At 39.2% G+C, this 19,080-nt stretch overlaps 1 protein-coding gene across 2 annotated transcripts in view; it reads left to right on the top strand.

The window, feature by feature from the left end:
- gpc6a (glypican 6a) overlaps positions 1-19,080 on the top strand; it is a 165,662-nt gene that overhangs the window by 133,994 nt on the left and 12,588 nt on the right. The window contains exon 7 of one of the 2 annotated variants that reach the window (XM_027281729.1): positions 1,052-1,081. The exons of the other annotated variant lie outside the window; for it this stretch is intronic. Within the exon in view, the coding sequence (XP_027137530.1) occupies positions 1,052-1,081 (30 nt within the window). The remainder of the gene's footprint in view (positions 1-1,051; positions 1,082-19,080) is intronic. 2 annotated transcript variants of the gene reach the window in all.

Below are 19,080 nucleotides of genomic sequence, written 5' to 3'. Positions count from 1 at the left end.
GGATATTTTTAGTTTCTGACTCTGGGAAAGTTGGAAAAACAGTCAAATTCCCCCAGACTACTCTGAACTATCTCTTTGACCAAATCACACACATTTATGCTATTCTATTTGATCTCCTTTTGATAACTAATTTAATAACTAATGTGATATTTTTTCACTTCCATTCACTGAGCCTCCCCTGAAACCGTCGGAGCCCCCCTGGGGAGCCCCGCCTCCCACTTGAACCTCTGTTCAGCTGTAAAAAATTGTTTGACAGGATTAAAATGGAAAATAGGCAGGAACAGAGGAACAGATTAAATGCTGTGTCTCTAAAGTGGTCTACACACCCCAAATTCTGAGAAATGAACCTGCAAGAAACACGCCCAGATCCTGAAATTAATGTTATTCATAAATTGAACATATCTTTACATATAGGCCATGTTTGAAAAAAGCCTAACCAAACCCTCCTCTGCTTTATAACATACAAATCAAAAAGAGTGTGAAGGGAAGAAAATTACTGAAAGGCAAAAGCACATTTAGAGAAAAGGTTTCAGTATGTTTAATAATTCATCTGTACATGCTCGCAGGCCAACTTCTTGTAAAAGAAAAAATTCTTCTAAGAAAAGTGAGCCGGGCTGTTCGGAGTAAGACTTCTTACTCACTTGATCACATCTGTGCCTGACTCTGTATCTGCTTTTCCTCGTGTAAATGTGAAGCTCATTAGCTACAGTGCTGCAATATATCTGTCCTGGACACTAAAACATTGACTTGAATAGTGTACATGTATATTTTACCAAGCTGAATTGATTGCACTGAATGAAATAACGTCTGTATGCATTGATCAGATTGGACGGCTGCAGATTTTAAACTGATTTCACAGCGGAAAATTCATTGTGAATAAAATGGTTTAAGCTCTGGGATATTTCAGAAGCAACATTTATCATTTAACTTCTTGCTCCACTAATAGACATTCTTTTTTCCTCTATTCTCTCTCTCTCTCTCTCTCTCAGTCGCTCTTTTTCTCCGATGTCCAATTAAATCTCTTTCTTCTTCATTTCTCTGCTGCTCCCAGAGGGTTGTGTGGAGGACAATGCAACACAGTGTAAGCCTTTCATTGCTCCTCTTACTTTACCGAGTCATCTGTCTTGTGGTGTTTTAATCAACCTGCCCATAGAGCTTCACTTCCTTACATTATTCAAAGTTCATATTGATTGCTTGTTTGTGACACGGCTGTTTGTTTACTTTGGTTGAATTATTTGTTGTTTTTTTCTTGTCTTGGGCCTGAGCTAAGCTGCTGAGGTCGATATTTAAAACTGTCTTTCTTCCGTTCCTTGTTTTGAATAGAGCAATTTAGACAGGCAGCATGCTGGACTCATTGGTTAGGACTGGTTTTGCCTTACATAAAAAAGGTTGTGAGTTTGAATCACCCGCTGATTCAATTCAGCATTTGCCGCTTTTGGTGCTTTCTTCAGGTTTTTCCCACCACGTAACAATTTATGTAGTCTGGACAACTATAAAATAATTTGCCCACAGGTGGGATCGGCATATGTAAGGTTGTTAACCCTGTGAAAACCTAACAAAGAATCCTGGGTGTTTCTTTGCCTTTTCCTTAAGTGCATGCTGGGACAAACTCGATCACCAGCTGTGGCCTTGAGTAGACATGGAAACAGAGTATGCTCTCTTTGTTTGTGCATGATGTTGTGCATGAATGCTTTGGATTCCATGCATGGCGCAGACGGGCTAAAGCAAATTCTCTGAACATATTAACTGATTATGATTCGAAAGGAGAATCTGAAGAATTTCTGATCATTGAATGTTGTTTTTCATCATTTTGATGACATCTTGACTATGTCCGGGAAATGCTTTTATGATGGCCTTTCTGCAGTCCTTAGTTAAAATATCAAATAATCAGTCAGCAGTCAGTTACATGCGACATAATAACACAAATTGCAGTGTTTTGCATCTTGCCAGTATGTTCTTGTCACTGCGTGTAACCTATGTTCAAAGGCAACGTTTTATGTGTTCAATACAGATATACACATGTACAACTTGAAGTAAAATGCTTGGTGCAGTATCTTCCCACATGACTCCACTGAATACATATGGTGATGACATTAATATTTATTTGCTTCTTCCTGAAGCCTTCAAACCCTGGACAACCTTGGAAGGCAACATTTGTGTACATGAAATGGGGCTGACATTTTTGGCTGAATTCCCACTCCCAATCTGCATATAATAGAGTTTGATTTGCTAAGGCGGCGGCTAATAATTACATAATCAGTGACGAGCTTCTGCACACATTCTGTGAAGGAAGGAAAGGTCAAAAGGTGCAGTTCAGTGGCGGAATTTGTCTGAGATCAGCTAGTTTGATTAAAAACATTGAACTGCTTCAGGCAAAGAAGCAGAGAGCAGAGATTCAGTAAATATGACTGTGACTACCTCCGAGGTCTTTGACTGAGTGCATAGCTCTCAGTCATCATTATTCCTAATATCTATATTTAATCAAGAGCATTTTTCTGTATCCGTGTTTCAGTCTCAGTGTTTTTATGTGATTTCTGCTAATGTGCCTGTCGTGCATCTCAGAACACTGAATTATACAAGTGCCTACGTGCTGTCTGATCCTCTTGCTTTCCCAGCTTGCTGCTAGTTTAAAGCTGTTTTGTTGGGTTTATTATAAAGACTTGCCTCATGTGGACAAACTGTACTGTAAATACAAAAGAAGTGCTGCTTTAGACCCTGGCCTTTTTGAGCTCAAAAAAAAAAAAAAAAAAACTTTTTCTAGTTTTTATATGTGCTTTGATTTATGATCATCTTGCTGTATTTTGCTTTGTCTGTGATTCTCGATTTAAGTGCAACTACTGGACTATTCTCACCCACAAATGAATACTAATTTACTTTCTGATACTGTATAATGTATATTAATGGTATGGCCCTCCAGTGTTTACAATGAAATCTGTCTTTCTGTGGTGCTGATTCATCACTGGGACTGAATGACCTTCTAATTCAAAGAAAAAAACTCCTCTCTTCTTCTTTAGAGAAGGCTCTTGTGCATTCCCTTTACATAGCACTGACCACACAAAGTATCAAAAATGTTGTTTTTTGTAGTTTATGTGCATAAAGTATAAAGTTCTGACTTGTTTAAAAAATCACAAAAACGATGGCAGCCCACAGAGGCGTTGATGTTTAATTAAAATAGATACAATTTTTGATGCCAGCTACAAAGGTAAAAATGAAAAATTTAGTGCACTAGGAGCTGACTGTGGTTACATTGTAGATGCTAGTGGCATAGCATTAGGAATTGCATTGCCAGTCCACAACTTAATCAAACTAACAGATGGATTGCCATGAAACTGGTCGAGGAGCCAGGATGATCCTCTGATTTTACTATCACTCTAGTGCCATAATCAAATCAAAATTTGACTCCTGTCAGCTGTACTTTGTGTTGAGCTCAAATGCTAACATACTAACATAAAAAACAATATTAACTACTGCAAGATGGCGAACATGGTAAACAATATTTTAAGCGGGAACCTCCGTGAAGTGAAGCCAATGTGGAAGTGCCAAAAACTGAGGCTGGCTACATAACATGTCAATCTCCATAAGTCCCCATATTAAAATGTCCAACTTCACAGCAGAAATAAACATGTTTTACAGCCTGGTACAAAAAACAGTTTTGGTCTATATAGATAATTTCACCATTCATGACAACTGTACTGAGGCAGAATTTCTATTTAACTTGCCTGTTCAAATTATATTAAGGCTTAAAATTATGCAGAATTAAGAACGTGGCCGCTTTTATGGACAGGTGGATGCCAGTACAGGTGGCTTGTTTATCATTTTTGAGGCAGGACTGCCAAAATGGCGGTGGCCAGCACAGATACAACGTCCATGTTCTATACTGTCTATGCAATATACAGTACATGCTACTGGTTAATGATGTTAGCATTAACTCTAAAGTACTCCTTTGCTTCCCACCCTCACAGGGCTGCCATCGTGGCTATAGATTCATTGTTCTACAAATAAACAGCTGAAATCAAACACTTCCTTTCTCTTGAATAAGATTCTTTGTCCAGCATGCAAAATGTAGCATTGATAGGAAATAGCTTAACTCCTCCCTCTGCTCACAATCTTTATTCACTGTTGAGATAAATGACAGTGTTAGAGAGGAAGGAGCATTGGGACATCTCCACCACGTGTTCCACATTCACATTTACATTCATAGGGCGTTGAGAAGAAGTCCATACCTTGGGTGTACAACAACATTCATATTGTTCATTTATTTTGCCAGTGATAAGCAGATGTCTGATGACACAGTTCTGACAGAAATGACTTTGTTCTCTATCAGCTTAAACTAACACTGCTGACAGGACATTACTGTCAATTTCTCCATTACACAAATTCTCGGAGAAAGAATGTGATGGATGTCCTTAGGGGATCCCATTATTGATTTATTTGACCAGATTCTAAGTATTTTGAGCCTCCCTAATGGGTTGTTTGTTGTTGAGCACAGTTGAAATGGGGATGCAGTTGGAAAGAAAGTAAATCAGTCATTAGCAGCGGCCAGGCCTTTCTCCATGCTCCATTTGACGTTTCAGCACAGTGCCAAGGCCAGGAAACGATCTGACAATGACCATTTTCTCAGCAAGGAAAAAGTGTAAAAATGATCAGTGTTTATTTCTTCAATCAATCACAGTAATCCAGTGTTGATAGGCACCATGTATCTATACTTTGTTGTGCATTTGTTACTGTAGCAACACTACACCAAGAGGCCTAAAGGATTTAGGGGGACGCACCATGAATTTGAATGCATGGAGAAACCCAGAGCTGAACATCCTTCAGCCTCTGAATAGGAGTAGAAATCGCTATTCCCACATGAAAGTCTCTTCCTGCCAGAGTAATCAGTCATTGAGAAATCACTCCGCCCAACGCAATTGCAGACACAACTGCCAATTATGACCGATGGTAACATGGCCAAATTGGTAAAATTCATGAGTCATGCCATAAAATGGATCCAGTCACAGCTCTAATGGAACCCTGGCATGTACTGCAGATCAGCGCTTGACGTTTTTTTGTTTTTTTTCTTTTTCTATTTAATAGCCACAATTTTTGTGCAGATCAGCAGGCAAAAAAGAAAAAGTGTTAAGACCAGTTAATCACACTGTAATGCTAATTCAGTACACTGGGCATGCTGAGCTAATGTTTTAGCAGCAGTAACAACCACGGGGTGTGAGTGCTGCTGGAGTTTCTAAACTCTATATTACATTTTTGCTGACAAAGATCTAGAAATAAGAACTGTATACTTTGTGGAGTCAGAACTACATTTTTAAATCAAATGATTATGGCTGTCGGACACCTGAGAAGTTGGTACTTATGATACCTGTAATTAAGACACGTCATGTATTGTGCTACAGTTTGTAACACTATACCTTTTTTTTTCTAAATCAATCAATTCCAAATCGATTGTTGCTCTTTTTTGCTCTCTGTACTATTTTTGTCTGCATGTATCAAGTCTGCTGTGGGCTGACTTTAACTGTTCTTATAGATTAGGACGTTCACAGTGGTTTCAGATAGGAGACGTGAACTAACAGGCTTTGGCCAGAGAAAAGTAAGACCTGGATCCATTGCAACCACAGTGTCACAAGTTGGATCTAAGTCTCTTAGGTGGTTTTGGTGACCATAGAAGTGTGGAAGGTTTTGTTCATGAAATGTTTTCAGTAAAAAAAAAAACATGTAACCTACAGTATAATCATTCCAACATATCCCCTGGCTATTTTGAATCTTCATTTCATATCTATTAATGCTGAGTTAAAAATAATAGGATGGTGTGAACTGGGTTGTCTCAGTTTACACGTCATTTGCTTAATAGAGGATGATGAATCCCTCTGTCCAGAGGTGACTCTGTCTGTCAAAATAGATGGAAATCTGACAGAAACTGATGTGTAATCAACCGGGCTCACTCAACAGCGACCTGTCTCTGAAAATGAATTAGGATTAATGCACGTGGACAGACGCAGCAGATCAATGTGGCCACCTTCTAACACCTCGTTTTTTTAAAAAGCAGCTTCACTTATCACTACACACAAGCCTTCCCCCGCATCTGCTTTTCTTCCTCACAGTTTATTTGGAACAGTTTGCCATTTTTTAAACATCTTCTATGTCTGTACCCTTTTTTTTTTTGCCAGTACTTTAATGCTTTGCTGAATTAGCAATGTGCGCCCCATCTGACGCATCAGAGACGATAAAATACTCTTCATGGATGTGGTTGTTGGGGTTTTAATGCCCCAGTCTCTCACAACACATAATAAAATGTAGCTTTAAAAGGAAAATAAACTTGCAGTAATCTGTGTCAGTCTGCCAGTTTTTGCTGAAAAAGAAAAACGTGGGTTAGGAACCTATTGTGGTGGACAGCTGCTTGGGAGATACGCACAGTATGGTTTACGCTGCAGGAAGATTTGCTGGTAAATTAGAAAACAATGGTGAGGTTTTGTTGTGCGGTAGTTAGTTCCTCTGCCTAGTTTCATTTCCTGCTCATTCTTCTGGGAACCCCTGTCTTTACAAACACTTCCTATCAGTTTTCCAGTCTCACCCGCTCAGGCGTAATGAGCGTCAATGACAAGTCTTTCACACCTACACATCTCAAACATGTGAACTGTCAGAGACAATGAAGCCTGAAGTTTGTGATGTGTGCTCCTCCCAGTGCAACATCATTTCCCACAGTCCTCGCTTACATAGATACAGGAGAAAAATACAACGCCGGTTATTTTATTTGTTGATTGCTGCTGCGGCTGCTGCAGCTTGAGATTTAAAAGCAGAGGACAGTACTGTTTTTTTTTTTGTTTCCGCATAAATTTAATGATGAACAATAAACCTGGAAACCGAGGGGAGAGGTGCAGGTACAATACATTTCATCACATCTTTCCCTTGTATCTCATATAAATGTGTACTATATGCAGGGAAAAGATGGATTAATTAACATCCCCCTGCATGTAAATACCAACAGTGTAGCCAGTATGCATTGTAATGCTCTACACAGATTGTGTACTGCAGCATTTTTAGTGCGCTAGCCTGAAGACAGTCTGATTAATTAACCAATCACTAGACTCTGTCATGTGAGTAAAAGTTTCCTTGTTAAATCACCAACAGACAGGATGTAATCATCTCTGTTGCCATTATTCACAGGCACTGCCCTCAGAGAAAACCTGAAAACCTGAACCGGCAAGTCTGTCCAGGAGGTAAACAAGGGGACATCTTCTATCACACAGTCCTCACTATACCCTAGCACACAGCCTGGACACCACATTATCTCCAGTTGCACTGCAAATCAGAGTAAATATGCTATCTGAAGCTAAATTTGGCCCCCAAACTGGTCCACCAAACCTGGCTGTTTTACCCTCTGAGCAGCTTGTCTGTAGATGCTGCCAGAAATCCACAGCATGTACTGGAATCTGCCCCAGCTCCCGCCTCACTGCTCATCACCAGGCTGCTTAGCCCACCACCGTTTCCCATGACATAGTGTGGTATGAACGTCTGCCTGAAGGTAGAAGGTGTTTACCTTGCTTTAACACAGCAGAGCCTTGTGAACTAAACGCATCTATGTGGGTAGGCATGCAAGCTGAAATAAACCACAGTGTGTCCAAGGAAATCCTATTTAGTGCATTATTCAAAGCACTGAATCACAAAATGCGGGGCCATTGTGACTGAAGTAAGCTAACTCCATTGCTGTGAGCGGAACAAGGAACTGGCCATTTTGTGCTGCTTCCCTTCCCACGTTTTAAAATACCTCTTAGTCACACTTTATATCATTTAAATCCCCCGGTACAGAGACACGGTTCAAATCCACAATACCAAGTGGTCTCCACGTGACCTAGAAACTGGTGGACTGGTGCAGACTGTCCTCTAACAGTGCTACAATATCTCCTCCATTCCTGTAACGTTTCTGCCTTGATTCACAATGTTTGTATTCTGCTGAATGTTCTGATAGTGCTTCAGTACTGATGCTAAGAACAGCGTCCGGGCTCTCGTTTTCATTGTGTTCAAATGTGGTAGAAGTTACAGAGGATTCGTTTCTCATGCAGTGTCACTGTGTGATGATTAGGCTGGACACTAGAGTAAAGACGGAACAAATTACGCTCAATTCTGTTGTTTTTGTGCCAATAAGTAGCCCAAGGTCAATCAATACGGATGCCAACCTCAGTGTAAATTATTCATTAATTTCCATCCCTGCTTATTACTGTTGTACTGATGAAGGGGTTTGAGTCTGTTCCAGTATGCACTGGACATTTCACCAGTCAATTTATGGCCTTACACATAAACACATTTGCATTTTTTAGGTTTAAAGTCTCCTGAGTGAATAATAAATTAACACTTAAAGCGATTTCATCTCATTTATTCCATAAATTATAAACGTGTGAAGCAGATTTATTTTTATTTTTTTCAAGTTCAGGCTTTAATATCACAGCATAACATTGGATATGTTCCAGTGTTGTATTTGAACACTGAATAATTATACTAATTTAATTCTTCTCACCTGTGAGTCCAGATGTTAATGCGTGCATCCATTTCGATGCTTTACTGTATTTGTCAAATCTGTAAGCAACTTTTTTTATTTGTAAAGTTGCTTTAGTAACTTTAGCTCACAGAGAAGCATCTGTTTATAAAAGGGTTTTTTTTTTCCCTAAACGGTATGTTTACCCTTGGGATGGGACACAAAACCAGCTGTGTATGAAACTTCCATCTGTGCTTACATTAGTCAGGTCATGGTTTGTTTAGCATGAATGTGCTGTACTAAAACTGCTCAGTTCTCTTATCCAATAAGTCCATTTTTACTGCTTTATGGTAACAGACCAACGTCAAAGTAAATACTGTATATTGCATCAAAGACAACAGTTATATATTACTCTGGTTTTGCTTGCATCTTTTTTCGTGCAGATGTGGTGAAGCATAGCTTTGTTTATTTTGTTCCATTATAACGCTCCCTATCAAGCACATACACACTCTACAGTTTGAGCATAAACATACACAAACACTATATTTCATATTTGGTCTGTGTGTGAATTCATAGCTGTTGTTTTTTTTTTTTTTTGCATCATTGGAGAGATAGCTGAAATAAAATCCAAGCCAAGTTTTTTTTGTTTTAACAGCGGTGCCACCCTATAAAACTTATATAGTGCTTTAAGGGCAGGGTTACTCTGTGTACTATATGTGTGTGTGTGTGTGTGTGTGTGTGTGTGTGTGCACCTCATCAAACTGGAGTGTTGCTACAGAGGTGTACTGTAGTTCATCCTGGGACCTAATCGAGTTGTTACTGCAGTGTTGACCTTCCTGTTATCCATCTTTGATTTTCTGCCTCAGTAATAAATCATTCTGCTGCTTTTTTTCTTGCTTATAGAGAGACAGGTGCTTAAATGGTCACAGGTGCTTTCACCCCAAAATGTTCCAAACCGTATTTATTTTGTATTTATTTCACAGTTTTTGCATCATGAGGGTTAAATTGGTCACGTTCATATTTATCCAGATAAACAAACTATTGCCTGCGAATTGCTCATTTTTGAGAAAACAAAATAATTACCTTAAAGAACCTGACAGGGCGAGCCAAATGTATATTGAACACCTTTCGACAAGCAGGAAGCAGGAAAAGTGCTGTCTGTCACGTTATATTGTGAAACTAATGAGGGAAAATTGCCAAACTTAATTGGAAACAAGTATCCATTTGTTGACAGTAAAAAAATTTGACCTTATGTTTAGACACTGAAATTAACTTTTTAATCCTTCTGTATTTTAACACAATCAAAAAAATTATTTTTTTTTTGTATTCATTTGTGGAGTGCCACAGTGTACTCTGTATTATGTTTGAAAGCGGAAAGCCTCTCAGTACTTCATGGATATTCATTGATGTCAGTGTGAAATTGAAGCGGCTCCATAAGCTAAATATCAGTCCGTTCAGCCAAAGCAGGACAGAGCACCGGAGGGAAGAATAAGTTCTTCCACACTGACTTGACTGCACTCTTGTTCCATCTTTCCGGCCACATTTGAAAAAGTTTATGATCCGTCCATGTGCGTGATTGTAGCTGATAACAACTGACCTTTTTTTACAAGCTGCATCAGACACAGGCCAGAACCAGAATGCATATATTGTATTTTGTATTTACTGTTTGCAGCTAAAATGATCCTGATGATTAGATTCCATGTTTTGCACAAATGTGGCTTCATCGCTTTAGTCATTGTTGTGCTGCGTATGTGACGATCTTTGTGCTGTAAATATCATAAAGGTTATTGGGTAAAGCAGTTGTCATGGGGACCGGTTGTGAACTGCATACTAACTATACCTGCTGCCTGTTGATGGAATTAACAGATGTGTGGGACATATTATTATGGTTACATAACCTCCGCTAATTATGTAATTAGCTGTAGACTAGGAAAAAGGGCAAAATATTGCATTAACCAGTTCACCTGCTGCGAGACTTAGTAACAGGATTTTTTTTTCTGCACAAATGATCACTCTGGAACATATTCATACATTTAATGAGGCCTCTAAATCTGTGGGTTTGCATCAGTTATGTCACCTGTAATGTCACATCGCTTTTAGTAGATGTTGTGTTAAAAGTTAAGGTGGCAGCTGAAAGCAATCTCTTGCTAAGTTCCTGCAAACTGCTCCTCTGATACGTTCTTTATCCTGCTGAAACCCTGACACGTTAAAAGAACTCATACTGACCCCACTCTCATGTCAGCCATTTCTCCAGACAACTCGACATGGGGTTGGGATAACCGCTCTTGTCTCTGAGACAAAAAGGGTCAGTGCTAAAGCTCCTGCACTCTCTCGGTCCTGCCACAACACTACAGCAGCAGGGTTCGATGCCCTCCACCCCCATTCTCCTTTGTAAATTCAAACTGCAAAACATATTTAATATTCTACAGGTAATGGCCAGAGAGTTCTTGGATATCTCTCTGTGCATATTACTTAGGCTTTCACTGCTTGTCATGAGCCAGTTAGACAAATACTGCCTCTGAGCACTGAGTGCTGTGGTAAGCACCAGAGCATCTCCCTCATTGCTACCATCGTTTCTGATTATCAGTGATTCCACAGCTAGAAACAGTATATGCCAGTGGGAAAAAACAACATATTTCCTCTCAGATGTCTCTTTTTTTAAAAGACACCAGAATGCAAAAAGGGGAAAAAAACAATCACAGACTAATGATAGATTTTTGTTTCAAAACAACAACCAGGTTTTATCCCACACTCACAGTATGCTGTTGATCCTCGCTGAGAATTACAATCTATTCTCGGGTCACAGATAGGTATTTTTAAAAAAGGACCTCCACTTCAAATCTAGAAGACATATGAATGGTTTGATCAGATTTTTTGATGAACAGCCGCTGGACAACATGAGCAAACAAACCAACCAAACTTCCATCACATTTTAATTCAAATGTTGCATAAATGAAAATGACTCTTTTTCCCGACAAAGAGCCTGGACCACCTCAAACCAGTGAGAAGATGGCAGATAAAATACAAATACAGGAACCTATCATGTGAAATCACAAATAAAGTTAGTCAACTTTAACAGAAAATTGTGTTTCCATTATGCGTGCACTGTTGGAAGAAGCTGGTTGAGAAAATATGCTTTTAGGGCCTTTAAATAAACATTCAGGAAGCCATCATGTGGCTTCATATCACCCCGCCTTGAGTACTGTTACCGTGTTGATATTTTAAGGAGTATTTCTAGATTGCAGCTATCATTGAAAAAGCTGCTGCCAGACTTCTTACTCACCCTGCAATGAGGAAACACATTATCTCCATTTTGGCCTTCTGACACTGACTTCCTCTGAAAATCTCTATTGATTTAAATTCTATTGTTAGTATTTAAATCACGTTCTGGGCTTTTAAATCAACATGAGCCTGAACACACCTTGAGATCATCTTGCAAGCACCATGGCTGTTCCACTGTCTAGAGTCTAGACTCTCAGATCAACACCGACTTTTCCTATTAGGGAGTTAATTCCACAGTTTTGTCATCTGATCCGTTTTAAAATATGACTGCTTTTGCTTTTATTTTTTTATAATAAATCATGCTGAATATTCTTCCTGAAACTGAATGTTATATGAGTCATTTGACAGGACTGATAAGCTGGTGGTGCATGATTTAGTTACCATTAAAGCTCTCTTCTCAGTGAGTCACAGTGCATCACATTGTTTTTGTGAAATCGATTAAGAGAGACTTTAATAATGGTTCTCGTGTGTTCCTGGGCAAAGAATCACTGTTAAGACATGTAGGAAGGGGCCAATCACAGTGTTTAACCCTTGCTTCGGTGAGCTATGGCTCCACTCCAGGCAGTTTGAAGATAGACAGAAAATACACGTACATGTTTATGACATTAGAAAAAGATTATAATGAGGAGCAGGACTTAAGATAAGTAAGGCAGTTCTTTCCAATTTGTTTAACTGTCCATGTTTAATAAGGTTAGATCACTGCTCTCTAGAGCCGACTCTATGACTGTTACTCGAAAATGAAGCAGGTGAATCTGATCTGTGAAAGTGCTAATTAAAGTTACTGGACCTACATTAACATGCATCGCTGGAGGGTGCTCTACATGCTCTGATAGATCAACAGCCATTTGACACCACTTCCAAGACTCAGCAAACCCAGGAGGAGGCGATTTGTTTAACTAAAATCTTTAATTCACACAGTACAGGGAGGGAAAGAGGAAATAGATTATACTGGTAGAAAATGCACTCGTAGGAGTTTGACTTTTGCACAGTTAGTTAGTTTTGAATGGGGACACAAAGTCTGGTTTTCCTTGACACTTGTACTGGACCTTGTTGGGTTTTTCCAAATAGTATTGCAAAGAGTCTCTGCTCTATATGAAAGTGCTCTAAAGATATAGCAGATTTCATGATTTGGTGCTATATGAATACATTTGAATTGAATTCAACTGAATGAATGTAGTTTATAACTTGCCTTGAATGAGTCAGCCTAAAGTACTGTTTGAAGTCAGATGTGTCATATGTATGCTGGAAGAGCTGGAAGATGCCTTCGCTCCATGCTGTCTGTCAAGAGACGCCTTTGCGTCCACGCATACATACGGCCAAAGCGAAGAAGAGGAATGTCGATGGCGACCCACAGCTCTCCCAGTGCACATATGGCATACCAGTGTAGCATTTGGTCAGACTTAAAGGTTAATGTAGGCACAGGAACTTTTGCCTGCTAATCAGAAATTCATAAATCTGCAACGAGCTCATTGGATAAATGACGTTATCTTGCAATAAACATGCGGAAGTGTAGTTACTGTGTTTGGATAACAGTGGTCATTGTCAGGCTGGCGAGCCATTTAAACATTCCTTAAGATCACTAAATGCACGAAGCAGTCCTAAAGTCATAAAGTCATAGCCTGTAAAAACAGTCATCAAATCGTCTATATAATTTTTCGTGGTTTATTGTAGGGCTGTTATATTGGATTGCATCAGTTTTAGCTAGGTGTACCATAACTGCCGTTTGAGTGTACAATGTTAAATTTGAAAACAGAAATGTGTCCGTGAGAGTAATAATCTGTATCACTGTTCTCAGTTGCTTTCACCAATGTACCTGTAGTTGATGCTATCAGTTATTCAGAGGTAAAGCAGTGCAACTGTGAACACTGAAGGTTCGGCTGCAGCAGCAGCACAGATGCGGTGAAAGCAGGACTCAGACTCACTGCCCTGATCGTTCGTGTAAAGACTCATGGTTAGATTTTTGTCTTCACAATTCACCAGCCGACAATGTGTGTGTGTGCGCGCTTACATTTATTTATGAACTATTGTTTACTGCTGTAGTTGGGTACTAGAATAGGCTGTGCTACTGAACTCTTGACACTGTTTATGTGGACTGTACATTATGTTATACAGACAGAACAGACTGCATTATATTTTCATAGGCACAGATTCCCAAATGAATAAATGGATTTATTTATCTATATATTTACATAAGAGTTATCCTTTCCTCATGCCTCTGGTTCACCTGAAATATTCCTGTTTGGAGCCTCAGTTGTCAGGATGGACCATATCAGTGTCACATTAATGTGTTTAAATTTTAAAGTTAAAGCTAAATAACATACATTCTGATCATATTTTGTTGTCAGTGCCGGGGTGCTGTGGGCCATCATGAATCAGAGCCACACCAGCGTGTGTTAAACCTAACCAGCTTTGGGGTCTCCGTGACAGGATTACCGCATCAAATGTGAGGGCAGTCTCCTGCAGTGGCGTCCTGTTGGTACGGGCCCTTTCATGTCCACTTAAAACCCGGGGCTTTAGTGTATGCATTCTGCCACATCCCCAGTGTAACTCGGACATGATGAGTGTCGCGTATGTGTGTGTATGTGCATGCACGAGGACATATTTGTTCACTATGTGCATTTAAAAATGTGTGACCTTGTGCTTATGATTCTTTTTTTTTCCCAGCTATTACTGGTGTCCACATGCACTTGAAATGAGTAATGAGGGCTTTAGCTTTAAGTGGAGGGTCAAGATTAAATAAACAGGATGTTTTTCAGAGTAGTTTTTTGTATTCATGCTTGTCAGAACCATAATTTTGTGTTTATTTGTTGAATGTGTGAAGAAAAGAACAAAGCACCCAAGTGCACTTACAACAAAATGGGAAATGATGGAGCCACGGAATACCACTTATGATAACTCATGTTTTGTCAACCAATCAGAGTTTAGTAGGCAGGATTAGGAACGTTGATGTAATCACCCTTCATAGGTAGCTAGTTAACAATCTGTGTGTTTTTAAGTAGACTTACAGAAAAAAAAAAAAAAAACTTTATTAAAATATTTTTTAATAACCACTGATGCTCCTGTATCACCTGGAAATGTTTTTGGTGGGACCCGTAAATCACAATCATGACTGGTTAGCACAAAACAAACGCCCTCTCATCAACAAATCTGCCAATATGAACACAACGTTAGGCTGAATGAATTAAAGGTCCAGTACGTAGGAGACTATATGACACAAATATGACATAATATGCATGACTATGTTTTCATTAGTGTATAATCACCTGGAAATTAGAGTCATTGTGTTTTTGTTACCATAGAATGAGGCTTAAATATCTACAGACACAGGGGTCCTCCTACATGGAGTCCACCATGTTGAACTGCTATATTTTTACAGTAGCCCAAAAACAAACTAAATACTGCCATTTTTTATTTATTTACACATTTTACAGCCACCATTGTTTCTTCTTCACACTAGGAAGGAAAGAGTGAGATGAAAGGGTTGCAGTTAGCAATTACCCTGCTAAGTCTGCCAACACTAAATCCTGGTCCTTTAACTGTGAGCAGTTTTGTCTGATTATTTGGCCACACTCATTTAGAAAAGTAGTTAAATTGTTTACTGGAACTGTATTAGAGGTGTCTAGATACATGCAAGCCAATCAAAAATAATTGTTTTTGGTGCCCATGGCTTTGCATTTACAGTGGGTATAATGGAGCTAAAGATGTGTCATTATCTATGAAAACTACCACATTATCTATAGAGCAACATATTGCATGGCTTGTAGTCAAGTCAGTTTGTTCGCTCAATATCACATACATTGTCTTAATAGGCTTTCCACAGTTTCCGACCCAGTGTGAGCTCTCTGTTAAAGCTGTGACAAAAGGGGGGAAAACTTTTTGGAGGAGAAATTTAAATTAAGATCTTTCCTCATCAGACGGGAGGGGGTGCAGTAAGAGCCACAGGTGGGAAAGTGGAAGTTACAAAACATGAACAGAGAGTTCACAGTTAGCAGAAATACAAAATAGAGTAATGGGATTAAAATTCCACAATAGGATTATAACAGATTCAATGCCAATGCAGCAAATACAGTATAAGAAGTCCAATGAAATAAGTCAAATAAGTGGATACAGAGAAATGATTTCATTATGTAATCTGCCAACACTAAATCCTGGTCCATTTGGCGACCCCCAGAAATTATTTTACGACCCTCTTGGGGGACTGGGGGAGATTAGGGTAAGGGGTTAGTGGTCCTTGCAAGTGAATGCAAGTGTTTTAATTTGAGGCTGACCTCACCATTTCCTGCATTTTCCTAAATTAATTTTTGACTCTCAGTCAGGGATTATTTTCAGAACAACAGCTGGCACATGCAGATGTGAACACTGTTGAATATTTAGCATAATGAGAAGCAGTTATATAACTTGTCAAAATCTCGGCACCCTCGAGTAGCAGAGTTAATTTATACTGTATGAGGTGTTTACTCTATGCACCAAAGGCTTTATTGAATGACCCACAGGCTGCTGTGGCCTGTGGCCAAACCCAAGATAAAAAAATGTTGCAGCACGCTGTGTTATTACCTCAGGCTTGGAAAAGCTAATCTGATAGCTCTCACTCTCTCTCTCTCCCTCTCTCTCAACTGTCTTTTAACTGGCTTCAAACAGCAGAGGAGTCAGTCCCACATCCTGAACCAACCACCAACCACCAACCACAAAGCGCGCTGCCTAGACATACAAGCACCTGGAATTTAGAGTTGACATGATTGACAGGATCAGACTAGCAACTGTCTGTTCATGAGCAGTCATAACGGGTCTCTCATGCTTTTTTGTAAGGGCCAGTGTGGCTGTAGTAAAAGTAATATTTGGCATCTTCAGAATTTGAAATTGTGAGTATCAGGAACATATCAATGGGTTTCTCTGCACCGATATAAACTGCAAACATTAGCATGCCAGGCTAACCAGTTTGCCAACTACAGTAGATATCTAGTGTCCAAAGCCAAACAGTGTTTTAGGAGCTAACTACATGATATTTGGGTGTACTGGATTGACACATCCACTGTGTGGGTGCCAAGATGCTACAACACTGTATCAGAATTTAGTGTAATGTTAGCTATGTCTAGGGCTGGTAACATTCCCCAGAAATTGAATTTGAATATTAGTCTTAAAAAATGGTCCGAATATCGAATATATTCGAATATTCTTAATTAATTAATTAATTATTTTCCCCCCGCGGAGAATAGGACTTGTAACAGTATTGTAACAGTACCCCGTTATATCCAACAGAGGGCGTTGCACTGCCAAATGTCAAGAAAAACGACCAGTGGTAGTCAAACGCTGATTTATTTTCGGTCTTCAAACTAAATCCAAGCGTCATGTTCAACATGTTACATTTAGTGTAACTTCAGTGCAATTTATGCAAAACTGTACTGCTCATCGGGATCACTGGTGTGTAGCCTGCTCTTCATTGAGGTGGGGAGCGGGATGGGGTGCTTCCTTGTTGTGTCACGTGACTGCAGATAGCTAGCCTACAGGTCAGTAAGGGACGCACCATGGGACACAACGGAGGAGAATCAATGCGCGCGCTGCCCTGAGCAAATAGTAAATATTCGAATATTCATTTTTACGTTCGAATATACATATTTTTTATCATATTCGAATAATATTCGAAATTCGAATATTAGTTTACCAGTCCTAGCTATGTCCTTTTTTTTTTTTTGGTTAGGGCAGTTTAAACTTCAGCAACTCAAACCAAACTTGTTACCCAAGATACTATCACACCTCCTTTAAAAAACTGTCCTTGCCTATAAAGCAAATATGGTTTAAATTATAAATAATACAACTTAAATCTAACTTCTGCTTTGCTTTTTTTTTTCTACGTAAGCATCCAAACTTGATTATGCTAGAACAAATTTACATTTTATTTATATGTTTAGTTTTGTTTTTTTATCGTATCCCTGTACTTTAATAATATGGCTGACTATCTGCACTTTCCTGGATCTATGACCCCAACGCCTACAGTTAAAAATAAGATCATCATAACAATAAGGTTTTTTTTTTTTTTTTTTTTTTTGGGAAATTTCAGTGAGTAAAGTTTGCATATAGTCAGTAGAATAAAAGTTTTTGTGTCCTTCTGTGGCATTTCTTTTCCTTGTTCTTACTTTTCTTCTTTTGTCTGAGTTTACAGTTGGAAGACAAATGTCAGTGGCTTGTTTGTCTGTTGCCCTTATTTGGGCGTTTCCATCCAGAGATAGAAAAATACAAAAATGGACAATGGATCATCATCATCTCTGTGACGCCACCCACAGGTTTCTGTAGATCCACTGTAAAGCTCAGTGTGGTCATCTTGGCAGTCCTGACTTTGCTGGTTCCCAGCTAATCCAAAAATGGACAAAGATGTGGGTGGAGCAGATGGGGAAATGGGGGCTTATGGAGAGATCAGCTCCCTTCTGGTGCCAGCTTCAAGTGGCCATTCAAAAAAACTGTTTTTTGTTTTTGGCTCGTTGTGTTGTGTTCATATGACTGAAAATTCCAATCAAGCTTCTTACCAGTCTTCATACAGAGTACCATTCCTTTAACCTCAGCTCAATTCTTCTCTACCAGTCAGAGATGTTTTGTTACTGTCCAAGAGTATCTCACACATACTGTACATCTCATAATGAAAAGGATGTTGTGATGTTTGTATCTAGCAGCCAGAACACAGGCATGATATTTGAGTGTAGCCCACATAACAGATACAGAGGGCAATGATCAATATAAACCAGGATAGACGAAGGAAAACAGAACATCCAAAAAACACTGACTGCATATTTTCCTGAAGCAGCCTAAAGCGACATGTACGGATGACAACAGTTTGAAAACACATCAGATCAACTCATCATTTGACGTTCGTAAAGCAGCTCAATCTCATGCATGTTATAAAATTGCCATCCTGCACATGACAACTTTTCTGTCTAAGCACGTTTGAAAAGAAATCCATCCATCATACAATTTCTCAGATGACTTAACTAATTCAGCGTAGTAATGAACAAATAACAGAAAAAGTTAAGCTGCTAGTTTTCTCCAACATGTGTTTAGAGGAGAACCTCCCCACTGATCTCTAGACAGTGACAGTCTAATTATCCTACATTGGATACCAATTTGGGCATACTGGATGGTCGATCCACCACTGAACTCAGATCTATGTGTGGTGGTGACAGCACTACTAGCTTGAGTTAACTTGTGAAGTGACTTTCTTCTGTGATCATTTTAGGAAAGCCAAGCTCTGCTTATACCAATATAAGGAGAGCTTGGCTTTAACAGCACTGCCTGTGCATATGCTAATTACAAATTTCCTGGATATACAGATGTGTGCTGTCATAGTA

The sequence above is a fragment of the Larimichthys crocea genome, chromosome VIII (genome assembly GCF_000972845.2).
Source record: "Larimichthys crocea isolate SSNF chromosome VIII, L_crocea_2.0, whole genome shotgun sequence".
Classification (NCBI taxonomy): Eukaryota; Metazoa; Chordata; class Actinopteri; family Sciaenidae; genus Larimichthys; species Larimichthys crocea.
This window is presented reverse-complemented; position numbering and strand designations above follow the sequence as displayed.